The sequence below is a fragment of the Amblyraja radiata genome, chromosome 3 (assembly GCF_010909765.2).
Source record: "Amblyraja radiata isolate CabotCenter1 chromosome 3, sAmbRad1.1.pri, whole genome shotgun sequence".
In the NCBI taxonomy this organism is placed as follows: Eukaryota; Metazoa; Chordata; class Chondrichthyes; order Rajiformes; family Rajidae; genus Amblyraja; species Amblyraja radiata.
Window position 1 is genome coordinate 109,450,744 of NC_045958.1, and position 25,310 is coordinate 109,476,053.

General features: G+C 47.2%; 1 protein-coding gene across 2 annotated transcripts in view; it reads left to right on the forward strand.

The window, feature by feature from the left end:
* erbin (erbb2 interacting protein) overlaps positions 1 to 25,310 on the forward strand; it is a 272,967-nt gene that overhangs the window by 101,948 nt on the left and 145,709 nt on the right. For both annotated transcript variants that reach the window (XM_033018574.1, XM_033018575.1), the window contains exons 2-3: positions 18,141 to 18,338; positions 19,356 to 19,473. In XM_033018574.1, the coding sequence (XP_032874465.1) occupies positions 18,150 to 18,338; positions 19,356 to 19,473 (307 nt within the window). In that variant the 5' untranslated portion in view covers positions 18,141 to 18,149. The remainder of the gene's footprint in view (positions 1 to 18,140; positions 18,339 to 19,355; positions 19,474 to 25,310) is intronic.

Here is a 25,310-nt window from a genome sequence, read left to right on the forward strand (position 1 = left end):
ATAAGATATCCTCTCATCCTTCTAAATTCCTAGTGTACAAGCCCAGCCGCTCCATTCTCTCACCATATGACAGTCCCGCTATCCCGGGAATTAACCTTGTAAACCTACACTGCACTCCCTCAATAGCAAGAATGTCCTTCCTCAAATTAGGGGACCAAAACTGCACACAATACTCCAGGTGTGGTCTCACTAGCGCCCTGTACAACTGCAGAAGGACCTCTTTGCTCCTATACTCAACTCCTCTTGTTATGAAGGCCAACATGCCATTCGCTTTCTTCACTGCCTGCTGTACCTGCACGCTTACTTTAATTGACTGATGAACAAGGACTCCCAGGTCCTGTTGTACTTCCACTTTTCCCAACATGACGCATTTAGATAATAAGCTGCCTTCTAGTTTTTGTTACTAAAGTGGATAACCTCACATTTATCCACATTAAACTGCACCAGCCATGCATCTGCCCACTCTCCCAACCCGTCCAAGTCACCCTGCATTGTCATAGCATCCTCCTCACAGTTCACACTGCTACCCAGCTTTGTGTCATCTGCAAATTTGCTAATGTTACTTTGAATCCCTTCATCTAAATCATTGATGTATATTGTAAATAGCTGCGGTCCCAGCACCGAGCCTTGCGGTACCCCACTAGTTACTGCCTGCCATTCTGAAAGGGACCCGTTAATTCCTACTCTTTGTTTCCTGTCTGCCAACCACTTCTCTATCCATGCCAGCACTCTACCCCCAATACCATGTGCCCTAATTTTGCCCACTAATCTCCTATGTGGGACCTTATCAAATGCTTTCTGAAAGTCCAGGGACACTACATCCACTGGCTCTCCCTTGTCCATTTTCCTAGTTACATCTTCAAAAAATTCCAGAAGATTAGTCGAGCATGATTTCCCCTTCGTAAATCCATGCTGACTCGGACCGATCCTGTTACTTGCTATCCAAATGTGCCGCTATTTCATCTTTTATGATTGACAGTGTGGAAGCAGGCCCGATTCGCCCACACCGGCCAGCAATGTCCAAGCTGCCCTAGACCCACTTGCCTGCGCTTGGTCCATAACCTTCCAAACCAGCCCTATCCATGTCATTGTTCTATCTGGGACACATGACAACAAAACACTCTTGACTCCTCCTGTTTTAAAGGATGGATGGATAGGAGAGGTTTAGAGGGATATGGGCAAAATGCAGGCGGGTGGGACTTGTGTAGAAGGGTTGGCGTGAGAAAGATGGGCTGTAGGGCCTGTTTTTACGCTGAAAGCCCCTTGTGTGTAGGTTGTGGATGAGAAAGCGGGGTGAGAAAGATCTAGTGTGAATGGCTGGTCGGCATGGACACGGTGGGCCGAAGGGCTTGTTTCCACGCTATATCACTAAACTAAAGCTAAGAAGAACTGCAGATTTAAACTAAAGCTAAGAAAGAAATGCTGGTTTAAATCGAAGGTAGACACAAAATGCTGGAGTAACTCAGCGGGTGAGGCAGCATCCCTGGAGAGAAGGAATGGGCGACGTTTTGGGTTGAGACCCTTCTTCAGGCTTCAGTCAGACCGAAGAAGGGTCTCGACCCGAAACGTCGCCATTTCCTTCTCTCCAGAGATGCTGCCTCACCTGCTGAGTTAAGGGCCTGTCCCACTTTCACGAGGTAATTCACGAATTCTCCCGAGTTTTCCCCTTGATTCAAACTCACAGAATGTTCGTAACGAGTCCGTAGGAGTTCGTAGATATATCATGGCGGCCCGTTATGCCAGCCGTAGGTACTCATGGCATCAGGTAAGTCAGAACGTTTTTTCCAGCCTGATAAAAAAATGTCCATGAGTAAAAATATGGTGGGGATGAAAGAAATTGCAACTTTTTACTCGTAAGGAGGGCGTCGAAATAGAATTTGTAGACATACTCGTAGGAGTTGGTGAACATAGTCGTAGGAGTTCGTAGATTACCACGATCTTGATTTTTTTTTTTGTTCCTTAAACTCGGCAGAGGATTTGAATTAAGTCGTGAAAGTGGGACAGGCCCTTAACTCAACTAAAGCTCGCTGCCTAGATTGGCACCGGTTATTGTACCTTTATTTGATTTTATGTTGTTATAGTCACATATACCACAGTGGGAAACTCTCTTGCATGCTATCCAGGAAAATTATACCAAGCATGAGGAGATTTGGAAGTGTAGAAGAGAAAATTAATAGAGAGCAGGATTTAGTGTTATGGCTATGGAGAAAGTGGAGGGGGGGGGGGGACAGGAAAAGGCTACAGATTGGAGATTTACTTGCAGTTTGTGAAAGAGTCTGAAAACTGTGGTGAAGAAGTCATCCTTGAATTTGGGGGTGCGCACTGTCAAGCTTTTGTGTCTTCTGCCTGACAGGAGAGGAGAGAGATGGGAATGACCGGGGTATGAATGATAGACACAAAATGCTTGTGTAACTCCGCAGGCCAGGCGGCATCTCTGGAGAGAAGGAATGGGTCGAGACCCTTCTTTAGACTGAAGAAAACATCACTGTCCATGGTTGAGTCTGAAGAAGGGTCTCAACCCGAAACGTCGCCCATTCCTTTCCTCCAGAGATGCCTCGGTGCCTGTCCCACCGAGTTACCATTTTGTGTCTTATCTTTGATTTCAACCTGCGTCTGCAGTTCCTTCCCACATGGGGCATGAATGATCCTCGATGATGTTGGCTGGAGTCCCGTGGCAGCGTGAGGCGTAGTCGGTGGGGAAGCTGGCCCCGTGACGGACTGGGCTGCGCTCGCTGGCATTACATCTGCCAGTTTGTCTTGGGAAGCAGTCCTTGTGGAATGTTGCCAATCTCTGGCATGGTGGTGGTGGTGGTGGTGGTGAACCGTTGGCCAACTCCGCTGTCAACGCTATTAATGATTTCCTTTTGAATCTGACACTGACAACAACATTTGTCATGTTTTCAAATCCATGCCTGCTTTCTTTGATAGATGCAAAGTGCTGGAGTAACTCGGTGGGTCAGGCGGCATCAGGTCTAATGAAAGAGGACAGGTCATAAATAGGTCAGGGAAGGTCAGAAGCGTCACAGTAGCACAGCGGTGGAGTTGCTTCCTTACAGCGCTGGTGACCCTCGTTCGATCCTGACTACGGGTGCTCTCTGTACAGAGTTTGTACGTTCTCCCTGTAACTGGGTTTTCTCCGGGTGCTCCGGTTTCCTCCCACAGTCCATAGATACACAGGTTTGTAGGTTAATTGGCTTGGTATAAATGGAAATTGTCCCTAGAGTGCAGGATAATATTAGTGTATGGGGATTGCTGGGCAGCGCAGACTCAGTGGGCTGAAGGGCCTCTTTACACCCTTTATCTCTAAACTAAACTAAACCTAACCTATTTTTCCTAGAGATGCTGCTTGATCCGTTGAGTTACTCCACCACTTTGTGTCTATCTTTGGTATAAACCAGCATCTTCAGTTGATTTTCTGTTCGATACTATGCTTTGGAGATGTTTTAGTCACATTCTTAATAGACAATAGACAATAGGTGCAGGAGTAGGCCATTCAGCCCTTCGAGCCAGCACCGCCATTCAATATGATCATGGCTGATCATCCCCAATCAGTACCCCGTTCCCGCCTTCTCCCCATATCCCCTGACTCCGCTATTTTTAAGAGCCCTATCTAGCTCTCTCTTGAAAGCATCCAGAGAACCTGCCTCCACCGCCCTCTGAGGCAGAGAATTTCACAGACTCACCACTCTCTGTGAGAAAAAGTGTTTCCTCGTCTCCGTTCTATATGGCTTACTCCTTATTCTTAAACTGTGGCCCCTGGTTCTGGACTCCCCCAACATCGGGAACATGTTTCCTGCCTCTAGCGTGTCCAAGCCCTTAACAATCTTATATGTTTCAATGAGATACCCTCTCATCCTTAAGGGCCTGTTCCACTTGGCGATTTTTTTCGGCGACTGCCGGCATCATTGACTGACGTATTAGGTCACTGAAAAATTCACGGCATGATGCGGCGTGATGACGTATTGAAGTGCGGTGTTTTTTCAAGTGTCGCAACGTTCTTTTTGTCGCCGCTGGGTTTTGAAACCCTTTGGCGACACTGCTATGATGCCGCTGAAAAAAATCGCCAAGTGGGACAGGCCCCTTTAGTCATAGAGTCATACAGCGGGAAACAGGCCCTTTGGCAAAACGTTCCCACTCCGATCACCATGTCCCATCTACACAAGTCCCACCAGTCTGCATCTGGTCAATATCCCTCCTAAACCTATCCGATCCATGTACCTGTCTAAATGTTTCTTAAACAGGCCCTTCAGTCACCGAGCATGCTGACCAGCGACCATACTAGTTCTATCCCACACACTAGGGACAATTTACGGAATATAATTAACCTACAAACCTGCACGTCTTTGGATTGTGGGAGGAAAGCGGAGCACCCGGAGAAAACCCACGCGCTCACGGGGAGAACGTACAAACTCCCGTGCAGACAGCACCCGTAGTCAGGATCGAACCTGGGTCTCTGGTGCTGTGAGGCAGCAACTCTACCACTGCGCCACCGCGCCACCTTTGTATTGCCTGGGCTCTTCATTTTGGTTTTCAACTTTTATGAATATTTTATTTTGTGTATTTTATTTTGGCTGCTGCCTGAACAGTAAAGTCCTTCACTGCTGGTCGAATATAACCATGCAAATCTGCGGTTCTTTATCAGATGAGTTTAAGGGTTGCTCTGCTTTTTTGTTCCACTTGTTGTCGATTGTGGGCTGAGCCCTATCGTAATATCTGCTGTTTACCATCGAAATTAAATTGTATCCTGGTCGGCGATTTATAATTAACCATGAAACTGGCCACTGTACCAGGATGTTGCCTGGGCTCAAATTACAGGGAGAGGTGGGATAGACTGTGACTTTTTCCTTTGGAGCGTAGGAGGCTGAGGAGCAGCCTTAATCTACTACAGGGTCCATCCCCACTTGTGTAGGATCAATACTTGTTTAGTTTAGAGATACAGCCACAGATGAAGTCACGGTGGCGGCACGTTGGCTAAGTGGTAGAGCTACTGCCTTAAGCCCCTGTCCCAATTTCCCGAGTTACTCACGAATTCTCCCGAGTTTTCCCCTTGATTCAAACTCGGAGAATGTCCGTAGCGAGTCTGTTTACGAGTCCGTAGTTATTTCGTAGCGGCTCGTAATGCCAGCTGTACGTACTCGGGGCATCAGGTAAGTCGGGACGTTTTTTCAGCATGTTGAAAAATGTCCACGAGTAAAAATAAATAGCCCCGAGTACCTACGGCTGGCATCTCCGAGTTCGAATCAAGGGGAAAACTCGGGAGAATTCGTGAGTAACTCGGGAAAGTGGGACAGGGGCTTTACAGCGCCAGAGACCCAGGTTCCATCCTGACTACGGGTGCTGTCTATACGGAGTTTGTATGTACGTTCTCCCCGTGACCTGCGTGGGTTTTCTCTGGATGCTCTCCGATTTCCTCCCACATTCCAAAGACGTACAGGTTTGTAGGTTAATTGGCTTCGGTAAAATTGTAAATTGTCCCTATTGTGTAGAATAGCGTATGTGGACTTGGACGGGCCGAGGGGCCTGTTTCCGTGCTCTATCCCTGAACTAAACTACACTAAATTAATGTCAGTCAGCTGAGTGGAGATGCAAAAAGCTGTAGATGGTGGATTCTTGGCAAAACACAGTGCGGGAGAAACTCAACGGGTCAGGCAGCATCTGTCGGGGGAATAGAGGGGCAATGTTTCGGGTTGTGACCCTTCAACCTGTTGGAGGGACCCGACCTGAAACGTCGCCTCTGCAGGTGCGATCTGACCCCTTGAGTTCCTCCAACACTTTGTGTGTTTCGTCAGTCAGTTAAATTTGGCTGGTTTGGGTTCATCAGGGTCAGAAATTGAAACGTTGGATTTTTGCACAGGCGAATAATTTAATTAAGTGGCATTGCATGTCCAGCAATTTGCATTAATCGTGCAGACATTTTGGCGTTGTTGACAATTTGTACCATTTCTTCAAAGAACAGTCTGAAGAAGGGTCTCGACCCGAAGCGTTGCCTATTCAATTCCCTCCATAGATGCTGCCTCACCCGCTGAGCTCCTCCAGCATTTTTGTGTCCACCCACAAGATGCTGGAGTAACTCAGCGGGGTCAGCCAGCATCTCTGGAGGGAAGGAATAGGTGACGTTTCTGGTCGGGACCCTTCTTCAGACAGACCCCATTGGGTTTGTAAATATTTAAAAAGAATGTTTGGAGAGAAGTGAAATAATCTTGGACATTCTGTTTGGAGTTTAAAGCTGATATGCATTTTGGGATTAAGCAATGGAACAACTAAATGTCACAGCCGCCGCTTGCTGTGTTCTGCAGAACTGGTTCGACTGAAACTCCAAGAACATGAAACTTTGCAGATTGCATGTATGTAAATTAATAGTGACCTGGGTCTTGCAGCAGCAGCTTAGCGCAACAGGAAGTTGATTGATTGATACTTTATTATCACGGTGGCGCAACGGTAGAGTTGCTGCCTTTCAGCCAAATGTAGCGTCTGAGACCTGGCTTCGATCTCGACTACGGGTGCTGTCTGCGCGGAGTTTGCACGTTCTCCCCGTGACCTGCGTGGGTTTTCTCCGAGATCTTCGGTTTCCTCCCACACTCCAAAGACGTAGGTTAATTGGCTTGGTTAATCAGCCTGATAAAAATGTAAAATTTGTCCAGTATCAAAAATTGTCCAGTGCTGAGTGATGCTCTACCGAGAGCATTTTGGCAAACTACCTCCAGATCCAGATCCAGATCCAGATCCAGATCCAGTGTGACAAGTCACAGTGAGATTCTATGTTTTGCACACAAAGTATTGTAAAAAATCGTCACGTACAGGGTGCCGACCAAGTTACAAAGTGATCACTGTGGCTCCCAAATGGTCCCTCTGTATTCTCTCAGCAGCTGCCCTGTATTCTCTCAGCAGCAAGCAGGTTCCCCTGTTGTTCTCGCTGCGGCACGTTGGCGCAACGGTAGAGTTGCTGCCTGATGGCAAAATGCAGCGCCAGAGACCCCGGGTTCGATCCCGACTATGGGTGCCGTCTGCGCGGAGTTTGCACGTTCTCCCCGTGACCTGCGTGGGATTTTCTCCAGGTGCTCCGGTTTCCTCCCACACTCCAAAGACGTGCAGGTTTGTAGGTCAATTGGCTTGTTCCTAGCGTGTGTGTGTGTAGGATGCGGGGATCGCTGGTCGGCGCGGACCCGGGGAGCCGAAGGGCCTGTTTCCGGGCTGTATCTCTAAACCTTGTGAATTTTTACGTCTTAAGCCATCGATCGGGACAGCACAGGAACGGCCCTTGCACAATGTTGGTGCCAAACATTGGAGTTAAACTGTTTAAGAAGGAACTGCAGATGCTGGAAAATCGAAGGTACACAAAAATGCTGGAGAAACTCCAGCGGGTGCAGCAGCATCTATGGAGCGAAGGAAATAGGCAACGTTTCGGGCCGAAATCCGTCTGAAGAAGGGTCTGGACTCGAAAAGTCACCCTTTCCTTCTATCCTTCTATTTCGTGTCTATCTTTGGCGGAAACGGGCATCTGCAGTTCCTTCCCACACTTTACATTTTCACGTTGCCTTTTAGACCAGGCGATTGAAGACCTCCATTGACCCGTGGAGAAGCTTTAGATGGATTAATCATGAAGGTGCATTTTTCTAACATGGTTCGTGCTGGGAATAAGGAAGCAGGATTAGATAATGCTGCTTGCCATTATAAATTTTTGAGCAGCACAAAATGAAGTGTGTAATGCGATAGCGTGCTGACTGCTAAAGTTACTGCTATCTGTTCACCTACTCTGTCTTGCTTGACAGGAGAACTTTCCATCGAAGTAACCTTGTATAATTATGCCCATCCCGGTGGCTGTAGCTAGAAAATAATCTAAAACTCTCCAGAGAATAAATGCTATGCCCATGTTCAGTTTTGTTTAGAGATACAGCGTGGAAACAGGCCCTTTGGCCCACCCAGTCCATGTTGACCAGCGATCCAGCACATTAACACTATCCGGTGTTAAACCAGCATCCGCAGATTTTCCTAAACACTATCCTACACGCACTAGGGACAATTTGCAATTTTACCAAAGTCAATTAACCTACAAGCCATTACTTCAGTTCATCAGTCTATTAAAGTAAACATTGGAGTTAAACTGTTTAAGAAGGAACTGCAGATGCTGGAAAATCGAAGGTACACAAAAATGCTGGAGATAAAGTAAGCATGCAGGTACAGCAAGCAGTGAAGAAAGCGAATGGCATGTTGTCACTCCTCATCCTCCTGTGCTCAACCTCTCCCTATACCTCAGACCTCAAGTATGAGGGTGGACAGATTATTATCTGAATGGTGTCTAGTTAGAAAAAGGGGAAGTACAACGAGATCTGGGAGTCCTTGTTCATCAGTCACTGAAAGTAAGCATGCAGGTACAGCAGGCAGTAAAGAAACCGAATGGCATGTTGACCTTGATAACAAGAGGAGCTGAGTAGAAGAACAAAGAGGTCCTTCTGCAGTTGTACAGGGCCCTACTGAGACCACACCTGGAGTATTGTGTGCAGTTTTCGTCCCCTAATTTGAGGAAGGATATTCTTGTTATTGAGGGAGTGCAGCGTAGGTTTACAAGGTTAATTCCCGGGATGGCGGGACTGTCATATGCTGAGAGAATGGAGCGGCTGGGCTTGTACACTCTGGAGTTTAGAAGGATGAGAGGGAATCTTATTGAAACATATAAGATTGTTAAGTGTTTGGACATGCTAGAGGCAGGAAACATGTTCCTGATGTTGGGGGAGTCCAGAACCAGGGGCCACAGTTTAGGAATAAGGGGTAAGCCATTTAGAAAGGAGACTAGGAAACACTTTTTCTCACAGAGAGTTGTGAGTCTGTGGAATTCTCTGCCTCAGAGGGCAGTGGAGGCCGGTTCTCAGGATACTTTCAAGATAGAGCTAGATAGGGCTCTTAAATATAGCGGAGTCAGGAGATACGGGGAGAAGGCAGGAACGAGGTACTGATTGGGGATGATCAGCCATGATCAAATTGAATGGCCTACTCCTGCACCTATTATATATTATCTATTATCTATTACTTCTTTGGAATGTGCGAGGAAACCGAAGATCTCGGAGAAAACCCACTGGGGAATATACAGACAGCACCCATAGTCAGGATCAAAGCCTCTGGCACTGTAAGGCAGCAACTCTACCGCTGCACCACCATACCATGCTTTAGGTATATTTTCAAAATTAATAGTTAGGATCTAGTTTCAAAACTTTTCTCTTGAATTAGTTTGGGTTTTTGTCAAAAGTATTCATTGAATGGCCCTCTTCCACCAATGAATGGCCTAATTCTGCTCCTATCACTTATGAACTTATGAATTTAGAGTATTGTGTTTGCTCACCATGTTACAGGAAAGATGTTGACAAGTTGGAAAAGGTGCAGAGAAGATTTACGAGGCTGTTGCCAGGACTAGAGGGCCTGAGCTACAGGGAGAGAGATTGAGCAGGCTAGAGCTTTATTCCTTGGAGCGCAGGAGGATGAGGGGTGATCATATAGAGGTGTACACAATCATGAGAGGAATAGATCGGGTAAACATGCAGCCTTTTGTCCAGAGTAGGTGAATTGTGATCCAGAAGACATAGATTTGAGTTGAGGGGGGAAAGATTTAATAGGAACTTGAGGGGTAACTATTTTACACAAAGGGGGGATGGGTCTATGGAACGAGCTGCCAGAGGAGTTAGTTGAGGCAGGGACTATCGCAATGTTTAAGAAGTACTTGGACAGATACATGGATAGGACAGGTTGAGAAGGATATGGGCCAAGCGCAGGCAGGTGGGACTAGTGTAGATGGGGCACGTTGGTCGGTGTGGACAAGTTTCCACGCTGTATGACTCTATAATTTGACGCAAATGTGCTGTCGGTGTTTGGTTGGTGGTGTTTTATTGCAATATTTTGAAGTTGCTCTGGAGATTTGACTATTTTAAGGACTCCGCGCCGCCCCGCACTTGCAATCAAATGTTTGCGCAGAACAATGAGCTCTTATCGCTGAAACCCGAGCAGCAATCTGGCCCAGCGTGTTTGAATGGAATTGCTTTCAAAGAAATTACATTCCAATTGCAATTTGAGATATCACTTAATAGATTAGCTAAAAAATCTGAGGCTCGGCTGAGTTGTCATGGCGTCGTGTGATCAATAGAATGTGCCATTTTAATTAAAGTTAGATACAGCAGCCATTTGATTTGTGATGGGGTTTTTTTCTCTCTTGTTAATTTTAGCAAAGCTGTCCTGTGTCATTATCACATTCTATTGATCACACCACCAACAATGGACCATTGTGGGCTCCACCTTTCCTTGTTCATCGTTACCTTTTTGCACATCTTTCATTCATTTGTTCTATGTCTCTCTGTACCACCGTTGATTATATCTCTCGCAGACAATAGACAATAGGTGCAGGAGTTGGCCATTCGGCCCTTCGAGCCAGCACCGGCATTCAATGGGATCATGACTGATCATTCCCAATGTACCCCGTTCCTGCCTTCTCCCCATATCCCCTGACTCCGCTATCTTTAAGAGCCCTATCTAGCTCCCTCTTGAAAGTGTCGAGAGAAACCTGCCTCCACCGCCCCCTGAGGCAGAGAATTCCACAGACTCACCACTCTCTGTGAGAAAAAGTGTTTCCTCGTCTCCGATCTAAATGGCTTATCTCTTATTCTTAAACTGTGGCCCCGGAACTCCCCCAACATCAGGAACATGTTTCCTGCCTCTAGCGTGTCCATACCCTTAACAATCTTATATGTTTCAATGAGATCTCCTCTCATCCTTCTAAACTCCAGAGTGTACAAGCCCAGCCGCTCCACTCTCTCAGCAAATGACAGTCCCGCCATCCCGGGAATTAACCTTGTAAACCTACGCTGCACTCCCTCAATAGCAAGTATCGCTGTCTTCTATCCCTGGTTTTCGATTCCTCTAGTCTGGGTAAATGACTGTGTAGTTTACCCCAGTGCATCTTAAATTATTTCGGTGTCATTCACCCTTGGGCCTTTATCACAAAATTTCATTCACCCTCGACTAAATTTTCTTCTGTTTTTCGGAATTTATTTCGTCACATGAGCGAAAAACATAAATCAACTCATTTCTTAAATGTTTATTTTATTCAACATTTTAAACATCCTGAAAATATGTAAAGAAAACTCGGAGTGAAAAAAAAAAAGTTTGATTACCACTGGAGTTGGTAAACATTGGGCTTCAGCCCCATCCCACTCTTTAGGCCTTTGATCACTGCAGTTCTTTTAGATACATAGACAATAGGGGAAGGAGTAGGCCATTCGGCCCTTCAAGCCAGCACTGCCATTCAATGCGATCATGGCTGTTTTTCTCGGAAAACTAGCCTTTTTTAAGTATGGGGGAAATATATAAATATCTGAATAAATTAAGTCATTCACCCTTCATTCACCCCTCTGGTTTAATTCACCCCAAAATAATTTCATTCGCCCTGGATGAACCATTCACCAGTTTAAGAAGCGCTGATTTACCCTGTCTACTCCAGTCACCGGCATACAGTTGGAGTAATATTTTGTGATAATTCTCAAGTTCACAAATTATAGGAGTAGAATTAGCCCATCGTGTCTACTCCGCCACTCAATCATGGCTGATCTCTGCCTCATAATCCCATTTTCCTGCCTTCTCCCCGTAACCCTTGACACCCGTTCTAATCAAGAATTTGTTTATCTCTGCCTTAAAAATATCCACTGACTTGGCCTCCACAGCCCTCTGTGGCGATGAGTTACACAAATTAACTACGCTCTGACTAAAGAAGTTTCTCCTCACCACCTTTCTAAAAGAGCGCCCTTTAATTCTGATGCTATGACCTCTGGTCCTAGACTCTCCCACCAGTGAAAACATCCATCCTTTCCACATCCACTCTATCTCTTAGCCCCCCTTCAGTCATGGCTGACCATGGGTGTGTCCAGGGTGTTATTCCCTATATGGAGGACGCCTGTGCGTGACTTTGTTTAAGGTGGGGAGACTGGTGCACAGACAGCCACCCCATGGTCCTTGACAGATCTGGGTCAGGATCCAGTGGCGTGTAGTCCAAGACGACCGGAGACCCTTTTCTGCTGCAGCCTTCATCCGCCTTCCCAGCCGTTGTGACGCTCCACTAAGGTCAGCCATCGTCCTCCGCATGTTCCACCATTGAGCTCTTGGTTGGATTGCTCTTTGTCAGGGACCTCCCCCTCGACCTTACCGCCACAGGTGGCCCTACCAGGAGCATAGCTCCAGACGGCATCACTGTCAGGTCCAGGACTTTCATATGAAGAAAGACTGGATAGACTCGGCTTGTACTCACTAGAATTTAGAAGATTGAGGGGGGATCTTATAGAAACGTACAAAATTCTTATGGGGTTGGATAGGCTAGATACAGGAAGATTGTTTCCGATGTAGGGGAAGTCCAGAACAAGGGGGTCACAGTTTAAGGATAAGGGGGAAGTCTTTTAGGACCGAGATGAGAAAAACATTTTTCACACAGAGAGTGGTGAATCTGTGGAATTCTCTGTCACAGAAGGTAGTTGAGGCCAGTTCATTGGCTATATTTAAGAGGGAGTTAGATGTGGCCCGTGGCTAAAGAGATCAGGGGGTATGGAGAGAAGGCAGGTACAGGATACTGAGTTGGATAATCAGCCATGATCATATTGAATGGCGGTGCAGGCTCGAAGGGCCGAATGGCCTACTCCTGCACCTATTTTCTATGTTTCTATGTTTCTATCTATGCCTTTCATTTTTCTGTAATTCTACATCGCTTGGATCGACAATTGCCACATTATGCTGGTGCAGGCGCTAACTGTCCAAATGAGCATGAGAGGAATAGATCGGATAGTCTCCTCCGCAGAGTGGGGGAATCGAGAACCAGAGGACATGGGTTAAATGTGAGGGGGGGGAAAGATTTAATTGGAATCTTTCTGAAGGGTAACGTTTTCACGCAAATGGCTGTGGGTGCATGGAAGGAGCTGCCGTACAAGGTAGTAAAGGCTGGGACTATTGCAACAGTTAGGGTGCAGTTCGACAGGTACATGGACAGGATCGGTTTAGGGGGATATATGGACCAAACGCAGGCAAGTGGGCCTAGTGTAGCTGGGGCATGATCGTCAGCATGGGCAAGTTGGGCCGAAGGGCCTGTTTCCATGCTGTATGACTAAGACTCGATAATTGATCTTCCCCAATGTTCGTGACCTGATGTCCAAAAAATAGATCAAAGCTAAAGGTTGAGAGGTGGCTAGCTCCCTCAGGAAATGGAGAAATGGTCTAGAGTCTGATGTTGAGCATCAGTGTGAAACGTGCCGTTGGGGGTCGTCTGCTGCCCGTAGGTGAACGGAAAGGCCTAAGTATTTATTATAAGTTTATAAATGATTGGAGTAGAATTAGGCAAGTCAGCCCATCAAGTCTACTCCACCGTTCAATCATGGCTGATCCATCCTTCCCTCTCAATCCCATCCTCCTGCCTTCTCCCCAAAACCCCTGACACCCGTACTAATCAAGAATCTATCTACCCCTACCGTAAAAAATATCTATTGACTTGGCCCCCACAGGCTTCTGTGGCAATGAATTCCACAGATTCACCACCCTCTGACTAAATTCCGCCTCATCTCCTTTCTAAAGGTGCGTCCTTTTATTCTGAGGCTGCACCCACTGGTCCGAGACTCTCCCTCTAGTGGAAACATCCACTCTATCCAGGCCTATCACTATTCCCGCTAAACTTTAGACTTTAGCGATACATTGTGGAAACAGCCATCTTCGGCCCACTGAGTCCGCGCCGACCAGCGATCACCCCGTACACGAGCACTAGCCGACACACTAGGGACAGTTTACCTAAGCTAATTACCCTACAAACTTTGGCGTGTGAGAGGAAACCGGAGCACCCGGAGAAAACCCACGCGGTCAAGGGGAGAATGTACTATGGCGGTCCCTGGGGGTTAGGCCACTCCTTGGGTCATACCTCTCGGCTCTTGCGGGACAGGGACAATTGTCTGCCCACGGGGTTTCCAAGGTCCTGCTCGGGGGCGTGCTGTGTGTTCACGATGATTCATTAAACTACCTCTGAACCTGCCTGGCATCTGGCCTTTTCCTGACCTCGTCCAGGCCTCTACAACTGGTGACCCCGACGTTCATCGCGCATCGTGATGGAAAACAACGCCGTTACACTGAAGCTCCAGACTTTGTGGACCAAAGAGTCTGATATCTAGTTCCAGCAGGAAGAGGCACAGTTTGCTCTGCGAGGGGTAACGGTAGATGAAACTAAGTACTTTTACGTGGTCAGCGCTCTTGACCAGGCGACTGCGAGGCGGGTTAAACCTTACCTCAGCGCCCCCCCGTTAACTAACAAATATAGGGGTCTTAAGGACCTCCTTATCAGGAGATTTGGCCTTAGCGAGTCCGAGCGGGCAGCTCGGATTCTCCGAATGGACGGTTTGGGCGACCGCCGGTCATCGGCCCTCCTGGAGGACATGTTCGCCCTTACAGACAGCACCCGTAGTCAGGATGGAACTCGGGTCTCTGGCGCTGTGAGGCAGCAACTCTCCCGCTGCGCCACCATGCCATTTGTATGTAAACTCTCCAAGTCAGGGCTCAACAGAGCTGGCATGAGTGAGGGAATATTTAAAGCTGACAAGTCACTGGAAGATGAGCGTGAGATGTGTTCCTCTTCAGAAAAATCTAAAGGAAAAATGTTGTTCTCGGAGAGATTGCAGAGAGGAAATGTCTCCATTTCACCGCGCTCGTTGTCAACCCACTGCTGTACTGGGCACTTAATCATTTGAAGCGATATCAATAAAAAAGTGATCACATGGTGATCAAGAGTAAAGGGCCTGTCCCACTTTCCCGAGTTACTCACGAATTCTCCCGAGTTTTCCCCTTGATTCAAACTCGGAGAATGTCCGTAGCGAGTCCGTAGATATTTCGTAGCGGCTCGTAATGCCAGCCCTAGGTACTCGGGGCATCAGGTAAGTCGGGACGTTTTTTTCAGCAGGTTGAAAAATGTCCACGGGTAAAAAAAATAGCCCCGAGTACCTACGGCCGGCATCTCCGAGTTTGAATCACGGGGAAAACGCGGGAGATTTTGTGAGTAACTCGGGAAGGTGGGACAGGGCCTTAAGAATGCAGTTGAGAGGAGTGGTGTGGATGTGAAATGTTGGTGATACTCAGCGGGTCTGACAGCATCTCTGGTGAAAAGGAATTGGTGACATTTCAGGTCGAGACCCTTCTTCAGACCCGAAACGTCACCTATCCCTTTCCTCCAGAGATGCTGCCTGTCCCGCTGAGTTACTCCAGCATTTTGTGTCTATCTTCAGGTGTTTAAACCAGCATCTGCAGTTCCTTCCTACACATGAGATGTGCCGGATATGCAGATCAGGTGCTGGCGGAAGGTGAAATATTTTTCCAATTACTCAGGCTAGTCCCATGAGCATAATTTTCTCCCCCCAGCAAAAACAAAGCTTTAAAGAGTGCTGTATCAAAAGCGAACTTGTTCAAATGCTGTTTCAGTTCATAATTGTCTTTCGGTGTTGACTTGAACCAAGTTGACTTGTTTTACCATAACAGATGGAATTGCCATCACATTGAAACAAAAGTTACTAAAATTGGAGTATTTTTAGTTTAGTTTATTGTCATGTGTATCGCGGTACAGAGGCAGTTTCTTCCCAGCTGTTATCAGGCAACTGAACCATCCTACCTCAGCCAGGGAGCAGTGCTGAACTACTATCCACCTCATTGGTGACCCTTGGATTTTCCTTGATCGGACTTTGCTGGCTTTACCTTGCGCTAAATATTATTCATTGTAAATGGCTCGATTTTAATCACGTATTGTCTTTCTGCTGACTGGCGGCACGCAACAAAGGCTGTACCTCGGTACACGTGACAATAGACTAAACTAAATTAAAACCAAACTAAACTAAAGTAAAAAGCTTTTTTGTTTCGTACTGACCAGTCAGCAGAAAGACAATACATGATTACAATTGAGCCGTCCACCGTGTACAGATACAAGATAAAGGGAATAATGTGTACTGAAGATAAAGTCCGATTAAAGATAGTCCAAGGGTCCCCAATGAGTGAGATGAGAGCTCAGAACCACTTTCTAGTTGGTGATATGTTAGTTCAGTTGCATGATAAGAGCTGGGAAGAAACTGGTATTTTTCTGATATTTTTTCCCATTCTAGTTATTTCTAAATCCCTCATAGAGTCATTGTGGAACCAGGCCCTTTGGCCCAACTCGCCCACACCGGCCAACAATGTCCCAGTCCCACTTGCCTGCGCTTGGTCCATAACCCTCCAAACCTGTCCTATCCATGTACCTGCCCAACTGTTTCATAAACGATGGGATAGTCCCAGCCTCAACTACCTCCTCTGGCAGCTTGTTCCATACACTCACCACCCTCTGTGTGAAAAAAGTTATCCCTCGGTTTCCTATTAAATCTTTTCCCCTTCACCTTGAACCTATGTCCTCTGGTCCTCGATTCCCCTACTCTGGGTAAAAGACTCTGTGTATCTACCCGATCTATTCCTCTCATGATTTTGTATATAAAATCATGAGAAGAATTTTGTATACGTGGGGTCCGTTAGAACAAGAGTTATCTGTAATATCAAACTTGGGAATTTAAATATCATGTCATCCTGGAGAAGATTCTTCTCTTTTCCTAGTCCCCCCCCAATGCCTCATCTTTACTGTGGACATCCAGTCCCTTTACACCTCCATTCCCCTCCACGAACACTCCTCCTTGTCCTCTCCCTCATCCACTGCTCTTTTGATTCCATTCACTTCATGTTAAAAGTGTATCCATGGGCACTCGCACGGGCCCCAGCTATGCATGCCTTTATGTTGGTTACATAGAAACATAGAAACATAGAAAATAGGTGCAGGAGTAGGCCATTCGGCCCTTCGTGCCTGCACCGCCATTCAATATGATCATGGCTGATCATCCAACTCAGTATCCTGTACCTGCCTTCTCTCCATACCCCCTGATCCCTTTAGCCACAAGGGCCACATCTAACTCTCTCTTAAATATAGCCAATGAACTGGCCTCAACTACCTTCTGTGGCAGAGAATTCCACAGATTCACCACTCTCTGTGTGAAAAAAGTTTTTCTCCTCTCGGTCCTAAAGGATTTCTCCTTTATCCTTAAACTGTGACCCCTTGTTCTGGACTTCCCCAACATCGGGAACAATCTTCCTGCATCTAGCCTGTCCAACCCCTTAAGAATTTTGTAAGTTTCTAGAAGATCCCCCCTCAATCTTCTAAATTTGACGTTACGTCGAACAATCCTGGCGCCAAACATCAAACTTTTCCTTTGACACCTCTCAGTCTGTAAAAGGGCCCTGACCTGAAACTTCACCTCGCCATGTTATCCAGAGATACTGCTTGGCCTTCTGAGTTACTTTAGCAATTTGTGGAAACGAGCCCTTTGGCCTAACGTCCATGGCAACCAAGATATTCCATTTACACTAGTCCTACATGACAGCGTTTGGCCCATATCCTTCTAGAGTTCCCCTGTCCATGTACCTGCCCCAATGTCTCAACTACCTCCATGGGCAGCAACATTCCATATATCCACCACCATTTATATGGAAAAAAACTGCCCCTCAGGTTCCCACCAAATCTTTTTCCCTCTCACCTTAATTCCATGTTCTCTGGTTCTTGATTCCATTTGCTGGAATTTGTTGTGTCTTTTGCTGGAGAAAACGAATGTACCTGTGATTGTCCTTTAAGGACGATAGACACAAAATGCTGGAGTAACTCAGTGGGTCAGGCCGCATCTCTGGAGAAAATGAAAAGTGAAATCTCTACCGAAATTGAAAAATTCAGGGCGTTTGTGGGTCTGGCGTTGGCGTAGCAACGAATCAAAGGCTGGCACCCACAGGCTGGCAACCACAAGTTAGGCAGAAAGCCGGCAGCCAGCCAGCAGCCACACAGTTTTAATAGTATATAGAAGATAGATAGGCCAAATGCAGGCAGGTGGGACTAGTGCAGATGGGACATGATGGTTGGCGTGGGCAAGTTGGGTTGAAGGGCCCGTTTACACACTGTAGGACTCTATGACTAAAAGGAATAGATGATGTTTTGGGTTGGGACCCTTCTTCTGCTTTGATGTGAAACAAAGTAGACTGACATGAATAATTTTTAGCGACATAAGAAATCTTAATGAATCGGCTTTGTCTTGCAGTGCTTGATCATGACGTCAAAGCGCAATCTGTTTGGCCGCCTGGTGCCGTGTCGGTGTCTACGCGGTGAAGAGGAAGCTGTCACCGTGCTGGACTATTCCCACTGCAGTTTGGAGCAAGTACCCAAAGAGATCTTCCCTTTCGATAAGACTTTGGAAGAACTTTATTTAGATGCTAACCAGATTGAAGAGCTTCCGAAGGTGAGGCACCATCTTACACGGGGGGGGGGGGGGGGGGGGGGGTGGGGGGGGGGGGGGGGGCACGGTGGTGCAGCGGTAGAGTCGTTGTCTCACAGCGCCAGGGATCCGGGTTTAGTCTAGTTTTTCATCTCATTTAGAGATACAGCGCGGAAACAGCCCACCGAGTCCGCGCCCACCAGCGATCCCCGCACATCAACGCCATCCTACACACCCTAGGGAAAATTTATACACGCACCAAGCCAATTAACCTACATACCTGTACATCTTTGGAGTGTGGGAGGAAAACGGAGATCTCGGAGAAAACCCACGGGGAGATCTCGGAGAGACCTCACACCGACAGAACCCGTAGTTGGGATTGAACCTGGGTCTCCGGCGCTGCAAGGCAGCAACTCTACCGCTGCACCACCGTGACTGCTCTGTTCGATCCTGTTCCTTTAGGGAGTTTGTACGTTCTCCCCGCGATCTGCGTGGGTTTACCCCGGGTGCTCCGGTTTCCGCACACACACACACACCAAAGACGTACAGGTCTGTAGGCTAATTGGCTTGGTATAATGGTAAATTGTCCCTGGTGTGTTAATACAGGGTTTAGGGCCTGCCCCACTTGGGCGTCATTCGTGCGTTACGCAGATGGCGCGCAAAGATTTTGTACATCCCGAAATCCTGGTGTGCGCGCGCGACCACGCGTCACTGCCTACGGCACCATGCACCATGCGCGCGAAATGCTCACCATGCGCACATCACGACGCGCGGGTTGTGCTTCGCGACGCGTAAATGCCGCGCAAATGACGCCCAAGTGGGACAGGCCCTTTAGTGTGCGCAAATCGCTGGTCGGCGCAGACTCGGTGGATCAAAGGGCCTGTTTCCGAGCTGTATCTTTAAATTAAACTAAAAGTCCTGTTGAATACATGTTTAATCTTTTCTAGTAAATGGCTTTTGATTGACTTTTGTAAAAACTTGTTTCAATTTATTGTTTGACAATTTCCCTCTTTTTTTTAATCCCCCCCCCTCACTAAACAGCAACTGTTCAACTGCCAGTCCTTGCACAAGTTGAGCTTGCCCGATAATGATCTAACTGTCTTGCCAGCATCCATTGCAAACCTCATCAATCTCAGGGAACTAGATGTCAGCAAGAATGGTAAGGATTTTTTTCTCTTGTGTTAAAGGTTTTTAATATCGGAACGTACAAGGTTATTGTAATGCCACATTAATATATTCCAAGCTTGTGTATGCAGTTTCTTTGGTATCATCAAACTTTGCTAAATGTTGCATCTGTTATTTGGTGGGCAACACAGTCCACAAGTTATAGGAGTAGAATTAGGCCATTCGGCCCATCGAGTCTACTCCGCCATTCAATCATGCCTGATCTCTGCCTCCTAATCCCATTCTCCTGCCTTTTCCCCATGACCCTTGACACCCGTTCTAATCAAGAATTTGTCTATCTCTGCCTTAAAAATATCCACTGACTTGGCCTCCACAGACTTCTGTGGCAATGAGTTCCACAGTTTAACTACCCCCTGACTAAAGAAGTTCCTCCTCGCCTATTTTCTAACAGAGCGGCCTTGAATTCTGAGGCTAAGACCTCTGGTCTTAGACTCTCCCAACAGAAGAAGCATCCTTTCCACATCCAGTCTACTTCAATGAGGTTCCCCTCAACCTTCTCAACTCCAGCGGGTCGAGACTCAGTGGTGTCAGACGCTAATCATATGATAAGTGGTGCAGTGAGTAGTACTGCTGCATCACAGCGCCGGAGACCATTGTTCCATCGTGGCCTCGGACGCTAACTGTGCGAAGATATCATATTTTCCCGGTGACCAATTCAGTTTAGTTTATTGTCACATGTACCGAGGTACAGTGAAAAGCTTTTTGTTGCGTGCTAACCAGTCAGCGGAAAGACTATGCATGATTACAATCGAGCTGTACATAGTGTACCGATACATGATCAGACAATAAGGGAAACGTGGGGTTTCCACCGGGTGCACCAGTCTCCTCTCACATCCCAAAGATAGGTGGATTAGGAAGTTAATTGGCCCCTGTAAATTGGCCCCAGCGTGTGGGCCATGGGTAGAATCTGAGTGGAGATGACGAGAGTGTGGGGAGAAAATGAAATGAAATCAAATCAACCTTTATTGTCATCTTGCAAAGCAACAGTTGCACAGTGCAAAATGAGAAGACGTTTCCCAGGGAATACCAGAGCATCGCACATGAAACTTAAAACATTTCACACATAATAACAATAAAAAACAATCCAGTCCCTGATGAAACAGTATAGGGAAGGTTTAGTTTTGTCACGTGTACCGAGGTACAGTGAAAAGCTTTTGTTGCGCGCTAACCAGTCAGCGGAAAGACAATACATGATTACAATTGAACCATCCACACTGCACACGATAAAGGGAATAACGTGAGTAAAGTTTAGTGCAAGATAAAGCCAGTAAAGTCCGATCAAAGTAGTCCGAACAAATAGATCAAAGATTTATATAAATGATTGGGCGGTTGTTCGCATGGATTCAATGGGCCGAAGGGCCTGATTCTGAGCTGCATGATTAACTCTGAGCTGCGAGAGGTAGTTGTGGCAGGTGTAATAACAACATTTAAGACACCTGGGGCCACACGGTGGCTCAGCGGTAGAGTTGCTGCCTTACAGTGCCAGAGACCCTATTTGATCCTGACTACGGGTTCTGTCTAGGGAGTTTGTACTTCTCCCTGTGGGTTTTCTCCAAGATCTTACCGGAGGAGGCGCTGTCCTGAACGGCTGCCTGTCCTGCAGCTGTCCGTTTTTTCCCCTTCTTTTTTATTATTTTTAGTTCGTTAAATGTATAGTCAGGGGGTCTAAATCTTTTATGTGTGGGGGGTGGTGGGGGGGAAGGGGGAAACTGCTTTTCTAAGTCCCTACCTGGTCGGAGGGGTTGCCTTCCTCCGAGCAGCGACTTCAACCCGTCCTCGCGGCCTACCAGCGGGTCCTGGAGCGACGTTTCCCTGAGGGGACCTGGCCAGAACCTCGGCTTTGGCGGCGGCGCAGAACATCGGCTTTGGCGGCAGTGCAGCGCTGGAGCGCTATTGCGGAGCGGGCGATGCCTTTCCTGGGTCGCCGCGCTGGAACTCCGGTATGCTGGGACTGCCGAGGAAAACATCGTGGAGCCGCGGTTCTGCGGAGCGGCCAGCTGCGGCGTTTGAACTAACATCTCGCCGAGATCACCAGTGTGCGGAGCTCCGTCTGGCGTGGTCTGTTGGCTTGGAAGCCGCAGGCTCCGGTGGGAAGGCGGCCGTTCCTGGCACCCCAAGCTGCTGAGGGTTCTCCCGACGCCGGAGTACCATCACCCAGCGAGAACATCGGGCGCCGTGGCGGCGACTGTGGAGGCCTCAATAGGCCCGACTTTGGGTGGACAAGAGGATGGGGACTGGACTTTGTGCCTTCCCCCACAGTGGGAATCACTGTGGGGGGATGTTTTGGTGTTGAATTTCTTTATGAATACTGTGTTGTATTTTTATTAGTGTGCTGCATGGACATCAGAATTTCCCGTGAATAAGGGGATTAATAAAGTATTTATCTATCTATCTATCTATCTATCTTCAGTTTCCTCCCACACTCCAAAGACGTACAGGTTTGTAGGTTCATTGGCTTGGCAAATGTAAAAATTGTCCCTAGTGGGTGTGGGATAGTGTTAATGTGTGGGGATCGCTGGTCGGCGAGGACCCGGTGGGCCGAAGGGCCTGTTTCCGCGCTGTATCTCTAAACTAAAAACTAAACTAAAGACCTGTTTATATGCTGTATGACCCTCTATGTGAGAGCAGACGTGCATTAATAGACAATAGACAATGGGTGCAGGAGTAGGCCATTCGGCCCCTCGAGCCAGCACCGCCATTCAATGTGATCATGGCTGATCATCCCCAATCAGTACCCCGTTCCTGCCTTCTCCCCATATCCCCTGACTCCGCTATCTTTAAGAGCCCTGTCTAGCTCTATCTTGAAAGCATCCGGAGAACCTGCCTCCACCACCCTCTGAGGCAGAGAATTCCACAGACTCACCACTCACTGTGTGAAGAAATGTTTCCTCGGTCTCCGTTCTAAATGGCTTCCCCCTTATTCTTAAACTGTGGCCCCTGGTTCTGGGCTCCTCCAACGTCAGGAACATGTTTCCTGCCTCTAGCTGGTCCAAACGCTTAACAATCTTGCAGGACAAACTGTTTCCAAGTTACTCCAGCACTTTGTGTCATCAGAAAAGTTGTTGGAAGGGTATGCATTCTTCACAAGAACACTAATCTGCAACCTGCAATTTTTGATACCTGTTGTGGAACACCTGCTTTGTAAACATTCGGATTAAGGGGTTGTCGACTCATAAAACAATTTAACAAAAGAGACTATTTTGTTTGAGAGTCCGTCAGGAAAGAAAGCCGGGATAGTGGGGCGAGGGTGGGGCGAGGGTGGGGGGGTGACCTAACTAGAATTTTCTTAGAGCTGTTATGAACTCAATCCAAATGACTTTTGTTTCATGTTAACTCTTTGCTCTATCTATTGTAATTGAATATGACCCTTAGCTCTATTGTGGTTGAGTTTGTCTTGAGTTTATTTATTGTATAATATCTGATTTGGTAGCATGCAAAATATAACTTCCCTCCCCCCTCAGCCTCCTGCACTCCAAGGATTACAGTCCTGGCTTGCCTTCACTGTTCCCTCCTTATTCATGACAATAACAATCTAAACCTATTCTGCTCAGTTCCCTTCAGTCTATTGCCACGTGTACCGAGGTACAATGAAAGATTTCTTTTGCGTGCTATCCAGTCAGCGGGAAGACAATGCATGATTACAATCGAGCCATTTACAGTGTAAAGATACATGATGAAGGAATAACGTTTAGTGCAAGGTAAAGCCAGCAAAGGATAGTCCGAGGGTCACCAAGGAGGTAATTCAGCACTGCTCTCTGGTTGTGGTAGGATGGTTCAGTTGCCTGATAACAGCCAGGAAGAAACTGTCCCATTATCTGGAGAAACTGTCCCTGAATATGACTCTTTGCTCTATCTATATTAAGTTAGTTTTGTTTTGATTTTTTTAAATTATGTATAATATCTGATTGGGCAGCATGCAAAACAAAACTTCCCTTGCCTCTCAGCTTTCTGTGCTCCAAGGAATAAAGTCCCGGCCTGCCGTCATTGTACCTTGTTACTCGAGTAAATAACAATCGTAAACCTATTCTGTCATGGCGGAACTCCTGGTGGGGGGGGGTGACACGTCCTCCCCACACTTTGAGAGGTGGGGAACTATCCCCCCCCCGCCCCCCCCCCGCCCCCATGTTTTCAAATCCGGACTTCATCACCTGCTTTCTATGGACTGAATCGGCCCATTCACGGGGCCTTTCAGCGCCCGGCACGGCTTAAAATCAAACTGCTGCATCGAGGCGATCAAGGCTCCCGATGTTGAAGCCCCCGCCGGGCGATGAAAGTCCCCGTGAACGGGCCGATTCGAGCCCCACGATTCAGGGCGGGCGAAGCTGCTGTTGCTGGCGTTCGGAGTCGGTCACCAACCAGGTCAGCTCCCGATGTTACTGTCCACAGGGCCCACGGCCGAGAGCCTCGCGTGTGTGCGTGCGCGTGCAGCCACCAAGAAATTGTGTGTGTGTGTCCCCCCCATGTTTTGATAGCGATTTATGTGCCTGTACTCTGTAATTCTGTTACTGATTCTGGGCTGATCAACTGCTGGCCATTCATTCTGAACCCACGAAAGAGAGGTGGGTTTTTTTCGGAATGAGCAGTTGATGGATCTGTTCCAATGGGAATTTTCAGGAAGGGTTTATTTTAGTTTCCTCCTCTGTATTGCTAAGCTTTGGCAATGTGATCTAAAGACAAGGTTCTGTGTTCATGCTGACAATACCCAGCTGTATCTCCCAGCCTTGCCTCTGTGCTCAGATTTGTTTGACATCCAGTCTTAAACTGCAAAGTAAAACACTGGGAGAACAGGAGTGCGGCACGGTGGCACAGCGGTAGAGTCGCTGCCTCATAGTGCCAGGGGCGCAGGTTCCATCCTGACTATGGGTGCTGTCTATACGGAGTTTGTGCATTCTCCCTGTGAGCTGTGTGGGTTTTCTTCGGGTGCTCTGGTTTCCTCCCACCCGCCAAAGACGTACAGGCTTGTAGGGTCATTGACTTTGTAAAATTGTAAATTGTCCCTAGTGTACTGTATATAGGATAATGCTAGTGTGCAGGGATTGCTGGCAGTGTGGACTAAGTGAGCCAAAGGGCCTGATTCTGCACTGTATCACTAATTATTATTGCCTTCCGCAAATGCCCTAAAGTCTCATCCTTCCCTTTTGGTTATTTTCACTTCCCTAAGAATTTAGGAGTAAGCCATTTAGAACAGAGACGAGGAAACACTTTTTCTCACAGAGAGTTGTAGGTCTGTGGAATTCTCTGCCTCAGAGGGCGGTGGAGGCCGGTTCTCTGGATACTTTCAAGAGAGAGCTAGATAGAGCTCTTAATGATAGCGGAGTCAGGGGATATGGGGAGAAGGCAGGAACGGGGTACTGATTGGGGATGATCAGCCATGATCACATAGAATGGCGGTGCTGGCTCGAAGGGCCAAATAGCCTACTCCTGCAACTATTATCTCTTTGTCTATTGACTATTGGTTCAGCATCCTATTTATCTAGTTATCTTCTGAAAACGCCCTCCCGTAACCACAGCTAACACTGACTAACTCCAGCAGTGTAAGTTCAACTCTCTGCCTCAGTGCTATGTTGCTTGTAAGTAAGTAAGTTTTATTTATATAGCATGTTTTAAGTCAACTCGCATTGACACCAAAGTGCTTTACATAAATTAGATAATAAGTTTCCATACAAACCATAGAAAAAGGTTAACAAAAAAATAAAGAAAATGGACACAACATATTATAGAGTTCAACACAAACGTCCCCCCACGGCAGAATCAAAAATGTCCACTGTGGGGAAAGGAACCAGAAAGTTATGTCCTCTTCCTCTGAAACAC